The sequence below is a fragment of the Egretta garzetta genome, unplaced genomic scaffold, assembly GCF_000687185.1.
Source record: "Egretta garzetta isolate BGI_Z169 unplaced genomic scaffold, ASM68718v1 scaffold375, whole genome shotgun sequence".
NCBI classification, from domain to species: domain Eukaryota; kingdom Metazoa; phylum Chordata; class Aves; order Pelecaniformes; family Ardeidae; genus Egretta; species Egretta garzetta.
In genome coordinates this window covers 2348221-2357058 of record NW_009259786.1, presented here as the reverse complement: position 1 = coordinate 2357058, position 8838 = coordinate 2348221, and the positions used below count along the sequence as shown (strand labels likewise).

Sequence of the window (8838 nt, the reverse complement as noted above, 5' to 3'; positions counted from 1 at the left end):
CCTGAAAGACTCTTCCTTTACTTCATCCACCATAATCAAAAACTTACATATCTTCGTGGAAGCAGAATTTGTTTCAGAGTTTGTAGAGAAAATGTTGCTTTATGAACATTTAACAATCTTACTGTGATAGGAAATAAAGGCCAGATCTGGACAACAACTGCAGGAGACACTTCATATCACCATGGTTTATCTAGTAGCTGTGTGATGGATTGGGTCCTGTTAAGTCCCTCTACTCTGCCCTGGTGAGACCCCACCTGGAGTACTGTGTCCAGTTCTGGGCTCCCCAGTTCAAGAAAGATGAGGAACTCCTAGAAAGAGTCCAGAGGAGGGTAACAAGGATGATAAAAGGACTGGAGCACCTCCCCTATGAGGAAAGGCTGAGAGAGTTGGGCTTGTTCAGCCTGAAGAAGAGAAGACTGAGAGGGGACCTTATCAACACATACAAATATCTTAAGGGCGGAAGTCATGAGGATGGAAGCAGTCTGTTTGCAGTGGTGTCCTGCGACAGGACTAGGGGCAATGAGTGCAAACTGAAACATAAGAGGTTTCAGTTGAATATGAGGAAAAACTTCTTTACTTTGAGGGTGACAGAGCACTGGAACAGGCTGCCCAGGGAGGTTGTGGAGTCTCCTTCTCTGGAGATATTCAAAGCCCGCCTGGACGAAGTCCTGTGTAGATTGCTCTAGGAGAGCCTGCTCTAGCAGGGGGGTTGGACTAGATGATCTCCCGAGGTCCCTTCCAACCCTTGCGATTCTGTGATTCTGTGAAGTCATTGTCTTTCTGGGAGGAAAGGGAGAGATGCTGCTAGATGATTGATGGTTCCAGCTTTGGCTACACTGTATGGACAGTCCTGCCCAACCTTCCACTTCCAAGGAGCTTATACTTTAAGAAATAATGCAGTTATTCCCTGAAGAGATAAGCTTTATCAGGGAGACACAGCAGAGGAAAAATGAAAAGAGGTTCCTAAAACAGAATAAGGTATCAGAAATAATGGGCTGCGCTCATCACTGCGTAGGTGTTGGCAGATGCACTCATCATGGCTGGCTGCTGTCAGGCAGCAGGTTTCCATGCTGATTTGGCCCAGCCGGAGTTATGTGGTTTTACATGTATTCAGCGACAGTTTTTTCCCGCTCATGTGGCATGCTGAGGAAGGGTGAAGGTATTTGTAAGAGAAGTGGAAAATTGGGTGACCAAAACAGGTATTGATATCCAAAGATAATAAAGTACGAAGTGCAGAAGGGTATTGAAGTAATACTTCAAAATAAGCTGGTATGGGAGAGGTTTCCCAGACTTTTGAACTGACTGTTTAGTTACAGAAGCTGATTAAGCTTTTGGGCATCCTAGGATCACTCTAGAGTCATGGTTTTCTAGACTGTGTTTTATGCTTTTTTTGGTCCATCATGCAGTGAATGATGTGATGTGAATCCATTGGGCTAGTGGATCCTAGCACAGAGGCTGTGCCCTGCCAGAGGAAGTACGCGGCATACTGGATGTTAACTCAGAGTGCTATCACTCTGAAGCTCCTGTTCAGAGCTCAGACAGTTATGATCTACAGATCAGCTCTGAATTATTTACTGGGGCTTTGGGGATGATGTGTTGAACCACTGAGACTTTAGGCTAGTGCTCTTATGCCAAAATACTTATGTTGCTATAAGGGAGTAAAATTTGGCCCAAGACCTCATTGAATTGAAAAAAAAGTATTAAAATACATGCTGGAAGAGGAATTTGGCATTGACTCTAACTGGAGAGAAGAGGAAAAGAGGTTAAAACCTTGATTACTTTTTATTCTGTTTACCTAATTCAGAGTTCAAAACTATTCCCTGTTTTGATTAAAGTTTGGCAAGGTCTCTTCTGCTGTTCACTGCAGGAAATGAAGAAAGGGAGAGAGAGGTGGGAGAAGAGAACCAACTGTTTGCTTAATTGTACTGGGTGCAGTACATGCCAAAAATGCATGAGGACATGTAACAAGCTGTCTCAGTCTAACAGCTTTTTAATAGATTCATCTGTCAAATCCCATTACTATTAGCATATAATTTTTGAATTAATCTTGGGTTTTGGTTTGCTTCTTTCGCTAATGAGCTATCTACAGGGTGCCTCATTAATACTTCTAAGGTAGTGTAGAGAGAATTGGAGAAAAAAGCTGCAGCTGGGGAATGGAACTACAGTCTTTTGGGGTTTTCTCCTTTTATAAGAATGTATTTTACAAAAAGTCATTGAGGACAGCTAGACTTCTGCTTATAAAATCCTAACCTGTCTTTTGCAGAGAAGATTACCATGAAGACGGGTTCTGTCAGCCCTACAGGGGAATTGCATGTGCACGAATCATTGGAAACAGGACCATTTATGTGGACTCCCTCCAGATGCAAGGGGAAATTGAAAACCGAATTACTGGTAAGCTTATACATCTCTGTAGGAGGGCAAAAAACATTCATGAAAGTAGTCAGTTCAGGTATAAACAGTCCTATCATCCTTTTAAATTTTATTGGTCAATGACTGAGACATCCTTATACTGAGGCTTAGAGGAGGTGAGCCAGTTTCCCATTTGTGCAGTTAGCAAAATTTGGAGCAAGGAAGATGAATATTTGCAGTCATGTGTAGAAGCTTTTTCCATGTCCTCAAGTAAAATGTCAGATCACTGACTTTTTAACAGCTTGTAGTTTATACTGGAGCTTTTTGCATGATGGATTAAAACAGAAGATTTTTTTTGAAAAATCAATTTGTGATGTAATAAAACATTACTGGGTTTTGATTTTCTTGAATGTGTAATGGCTTTTCCTTTGGGTTTCCTCCCCTAATGCATAATCCCAGCTGACTACAGATTTCACACTGATTTATATAAAACAAGAGTTGACCTTCCTGTGCTCTATCCCTGCTGATTCTTTCTCTGGTCATTGTTTTGGTACAGGGTCAAAAACATGCATCCAAAACCTTAATGACTTTCAATGGGCTGTACATCAACATGGGTTTTCTGCACTGGACCTCAGTTAGCTGACATTAGCAGCTATGACTCTGATGTACACAAGCAGACCAAGCAAATAAATCTGTGGAATAGAGCAAACTGTTTATCATAATATATGGCAAACTAACTCAGTCCAGCAGGAGCTTATTTGTATCTGGCCAGATATGGCTAACTAATGGAATCTACAATTTTAATGTAACTGGTTGCCAAAAAGAGTTCGACTTCACTTGTCAGCTGTTATCTCCTTAAAGATATAACCTTAAAGGCTCATTGTCAAGCCACAAATCCAGCTTAGGTTTTTTCAGTTCTTGAGATGATGATCAGATTCTGGGACTGGCAAAATCCAGGTGCTCACCTTTCCTTGTGCTGTTACAGTTCAGTCCCCTCCCTCCTTTCTCCTGTACTCCTGTTGTAATTTCATCCTCTTTTATCCTTATGTATACCAATAATTAATGCACACTATTGATCCAATTTTTTCTATGACATAATCTCTATCCTGTTTGGATGTTTTCCAGAGATATGGAAATGTTCAGCTATCTGAAATGACTAAACTTGTTACTCCATAAATTAAGTTCATAATGTCCTTTAAAAAAAAAAAAAGACAAAACCAAAAATGCACATAACCAAAAACCTGTGGTATCTTCCAGAAAATGTTTATTGATCAACTTATACTTGTTTCTGGAATATACAACACGGACATTCATGACCTGGCTGCTAAGCAGTAATGATAATCCATTAATAATATGTCATTTTCAAACTATATACATCTGAAGAACATACCAAATGCCTCATGCAAAACAACCCTGAGGATTTCACAGCATACCTGTTTCTTAGAAGTCATCTTCTATGTAAAGAAGTATTGCAAGACTAGGTGTTCTCTGTCCAACTGGCGGGGTATTTTTGCAACTGTGGTAACTTGTTAGATTAAAAAAAAACCAAAACCAAACCTGCCACATACCTGCTGCTGAGATTTTGCTTATACTTTTGCCTGTACTCCTTGAGCACAGTTTTTGGTGGAAGGTCTTTTGAGCTCAGAGCGGTGGGGCATGCAGGGAAGGCTGTGTGTGGGAAACGGTGACACCTACCGCCCAAAACTGAGAGCATTTAAAAAGGTTACAGGCAACATCTATGGGGAGTTTTCATTCTGGATTTTCATTTCCCTGTTGCACTGATGTGTGAAATAATACATTCCTTTTGTCCCTACGGCCTCTGGTGCTGCTCAGTCCTGGCCATGCAGTTAGGCGAGAATTGCAGCCTTCTATTAAAAAAAGAAGGACGTTTCTGGAGAAAAACATGAGACCTTACTTGGAAAGACTGGAAGGCCAACAATAAAGAGTGCATGAACCTGACCCCTGACCTGTGGATGTGTGTGGCTAGCAATGTCTTTGCTGTGCCATTTAATATCTATTTAATAACTAAAGAAACAAATCCCTTAGAAGCCAGCGCACAGTCCTGCTAGCTTTTGCACCTCCCATCGAAATAAGGACATGATTATGAATTGTATGCTCTTCACTCATGCTGACCTAAATTCTGTAACATCTTCACAAAAATTAGTGTGGTGTTTCAAATAGCCAACAGTGACCACTTCACTCCTCTGCATTTATTTTTTGCCTGTTAGTCTTTGGGAGAAGCACACGTCACAGCTGTCATTTGAGGCCTGATGCTGTGCTTGCATGCAGTGTTCCCTGCATGACTGATAAACTGTTGTATTCCCCTGTTAATATTCCTATATTAAAATAAGAAAAGGTGTAAACAGTACAAAAGGCTGGAATTGGGGCTGCTTGCTCTATGTATGATATTTAGGAAGAAGCAGGAGACTCTCTGATAGCAGGTAGCAGGAGGAAGTAAATGGTTGAAAGGAGAGAGCTGGACAAGAGGGAAAGAACTGATTTGTAGGTTGTAAAGAGACTGCTGAATGACTTGAACTGCTCATTTCCTCTCTTTTTACAGTGTGTGTTGGTGGAATGTGCAGTCTAGCAAGGCTCACTCAGAAATTATGCTTTCCAGTGTGGGAATGAACCTTCCTACATTTAAAGCTTCATTTATCCCCAGATACATGATGAACATGCACATTTGTCTTTGCAATGTACAAGAAAACTCAGATAGATGTTAGCATGTAGATGCTGAGAGCTGAAGGGGAGGATTAAGTTCCTAATTCATTGTGACATTCATCTTAATGTGATTGGTATGCTGAGATTGATTATATTCATTTTTCCCAAAGCTGCAGCCTGTTAGGCTTCTCTCATGTCTATCAGTAGCAATATCTCCCCAAATACCAATAGCACACTTCCTTTTGCCTGTCAAGACGTGAAAAACACTTGTCTTGTTTATTGATCAAAATGTCTACAGAAGGAAGAAGTTAGGTAATCCTCGTTCAGATTTTACCTAATTAGGAACTTTGGAAATACATGTCAGCATCCTGGCAGGTGTATCTTGCCTTTGTTCTTTATCCTTTCAAGTTAAAATTAGTCAAGCACCAACAGTTTGCTCAATGCTAGTCACATGGGTAATTTCCTAAGAACTGAGGTCCTACAAGTTCTGTGCAGATGTCAGGGGGACACTGGGATGCTGGGTTTGCTTTCTGCATTTGTCAGCTCTCCTTTACAGTAGAAATTACCTCATTTCCCTGCTGCTCAATAGGCTTTCAGACCCTCAAGAAAAGATGAAAGTTTTAAAAGGCAAATGACACGAAAATTTTGTTGTTTCTAATGCTTTTCATGAATTAATACTTAAGCAGTATTTTTCTTCCTTTCCAGCTGCATTTACCATGATTGGCACTTCCACACATTTGTCTGATCAGTGCTCACAGTTCGCTATACCATCCTTCTGCCACTTCGTGTTTCCCCTGTGTGACGAGCGCTCTCGGACCCCTAAGCCACGGGAACTGTGCCGGGATGAATGTGAAGTTCTGGAGAATGATCTCTGTAGGCAGGAGTACAACATTGCTAGGTCAAACCCCCTCATCCTGATGCAGCTACAGTTGCCTAAGTGTGAGGATCTTCCACGACCTGACACCTTGGAAGCTGCCAACTGCATAAGGATTGGGATCCCCGTGGAGAGACTCAGCCGATGTAAGTCTGGGTGTTTCATCACTGGGAAAAAGTAGGGTTTGTTGCTTCCTCAGGTTGGGTTGGAGAGACAATATTTTATCAGTTGTTCTTTTTATGAGGAAAGTACTGTTATACTCGACACTACTACTTTTTATTATGTTAATACTGACCATAATCTTGCACTGGTGTAAGGTATAGTTAGGATGATGAGGAAGTTTAAAGGATGCTGAAAGGGGTTATGTCAGCCACCCAGGGCTATAAAACTCTGTGTTCACACAACTGATTTTACTCAGATTTGTGAGGGGCAGCAGTACATCACTGGCTTCCCTTCCCACATACCTGCCCCCACCTCCGGCTCAGTCCTTGCCTTTCTGGACAAGTCCCCCCCCTACAATATTTGTGAGTTCTGTTTATGTATCAATAAACCTCAGATAGGCTGTGGAAGCCTGTTAAGAAATTAGACATTTAATGTTCATTCTTTCTATATGGAAATCCACAAGAATATTAATCCTGTAAATCAACCATGGAGTGTAATTGTCTTTCTTCGCCCACACCAGATGGGTGAAAGCATTGATCTCGCTTCCCTGAATTTATATTTGCATCCAGGAGTAGAAGGGCTGTTCTGTTGTCAGTAATTATGTGCTGACAATTTTTCTGCCTACTCTGTTTCCTAGCAATTAATCACCACCCCCTACAATGTTCAACAAGGGAGCTCCAAGAGACTGAAGGTGTTTAAAGTTCAAAGTGTGATAAGGTTATTCCGAATATCCATTGTCTTAACCCACAGTCAGGAGCAAGGTTCATGGCATAACGGTGGGCATGGAAGACTAGCTCTGTGCCTGTAAGGCAATAATCTAGTGTAGCTGGGAAGCAGAAACAATTGACAAAATGATGGCAGAGGCAAATTAGCCAGGGAAGAGGTATCAAACAAAAGAAATGAGAATAAAACCAACAAAAGTCTGGCAAAAGTTGTCTGTGATCCTCAGAACCAGTGGAACAACTGGGTGTGAGTACCCTGGGGCTTTGAAGGAAGGGCTTTGAGAGAGCTGGATTCTGGAGGGCTGGGGAGGGGAACTCGTGAAAATGAAGAAGGTAATGTTGCAAACATACAGAAGAATGCATGATTCAGTTCAGGTGATACATATGGGAGGCAAGCACTCAAAAAAGTATGAAGAGAGGATAGCAGCAAAACAGAGAGAGAATGAAGATAAGAGTTCAGCCAATATGGAAGTGATATATCTAGGGAGAAGAAAAGCTTGTATCCCTTTTTTCTAAAGAAGAAAAGGAGGAAAAATTGGCAAGAAGTGTTAGAAAATGCAGCACCGATTTCTCTAGGAAATGAGCAGTGAGAGGAAAACAAAAAAATTATGAGAAATAAAAGTGCCGGGAAGATTACATTGTTGGCATCTGAAGACGTTTCCTGAAGTGAAACCCTTATCTCCAATTTAGTTTAACTTATCTTGACCTGTATCTAAAGGTCCATACATGCTCCTTAGTATCAGCTTGCATTCAGAGTTACCAAATATTGGCGTGCATAGCCACAGAGCTGAGACACTCCAGGACAGAATCCAGAAATAACTGGGTGTAAATGTACAGATATTCATAGAATGGAAATTTCAAACCCCACAGCTTTCATATAAATCCTGAAGTACCTAAATTCAAGTACTTTTTGCATACATGGTCTACGCGCTTCAACCCTTTCGGTATTGCTGGCCCTTGATTGTTTTGTTATTTGCAACCTTTTGTCAAACCCTGTGTTGCAGATCACCAGTGCTACAATGGTTCTGGAGCAGACTACAGAGGCACAGTCAGCGTTACCAAATCTGGCCACACTTGTCAACTCTGGGACTCCCAGAGTCCCCACAGCCATGATTTGACAAGCACACAGTTTCCAGAGCTAGGTGGAGGACATGCATATTGCCGAAATCCTGGAGGTCAGATGGATGGGCCCTGGTGTTTTACAAAGAATAAAAACGTACGCATGGAACTGTGTGACATACCTTCTTGTAGTATGTATTCTCTTTCTTTTTTCCCCTACTACTGTCCTGAATCCTGTGTAATTTTGAATGTTCCCTATTATTACAAGTAGAATTAATTTAAGAGGGTTATGCTTTCAAATGTTTCACTTGCTGTAATGCAGCACCCTTGTTTTGTGTTGTAGGCGTTTAATATTTTCTGGACATCAGAACTTGTCACTGAGATATTGTGACACTTTTTTAATATGTATTGGGTGCTTAAGCTGAGATAGTAATTAGCGATACCGCTGTAGTTTGTATTCTAACTTGTCAAATGCCAGACTTGGTGTACTTATCATCTGTATGTGTTTGGTTTGCTCATGCTACTCAATGGTATATTGCTTTTGCTCTGTATGGCGTCTTGCAGGCGGCAAGGATTTTCAGATCCTGTAGAGGGAGATACAGCACCATGCTTAGTTGGAAGGAAACCCTGTGAAGTGCAGAAGCAGAGATGTCATGAAACACGATCTTATCAGAAAAGTCCTACACTATCTGCTACTGGCTCTGTACTGCACAACTGATAGCAATAATAAAAAGTACAACTCTCACAGTTTAATGATGTCCCACTCACCTCCCTGGTACAGCAGCCTAGCACTGTTACACTGGTAACAGTCTTTCGACATGGCAAAGCAGCTTAGTTCTGTGCTTCATTAGGAAGAAAAGCATGTTTCCTGCAGCAACAGATGTATCATGGAAGCCATAAAAGTGGTTTTGTTACAGATTGCCTGGATATTTAAGAGGGCTCAAGGTTCATATAAAATATCTTAGTTACTTCACTTTTTTACAGTAACATGATTTGACATTTATAATAAAT

General features: G+C 41.2%; 1 protein-coding gene across 1 annotated transcript in view; it reads left to right on the top strand.

The window, feature by feature from the left end:
• Positions 1-8838, top strand: part of ROR2 (receptor tyrosine kinase like orphan receptor 2) — a 50621-nt gene that overhangs the window by 37606 nt on the left and 4177 nt on the right. The window contains exons 5-7 of the mRNA XM_009639534.2: positions 2264-2391; positions 5716-6030; positions 7773-8018. Of these exons, the coding sequence (XP_009637829.2) occupies positions 2264-2391; positions 5716-6030; positions 7773-8018 (689 nt within the window). The remainder of the gene's footprint in view (positions 1-2263; positions 2392-5715; positions 6031-7772; positions 8019-8838) is intronic.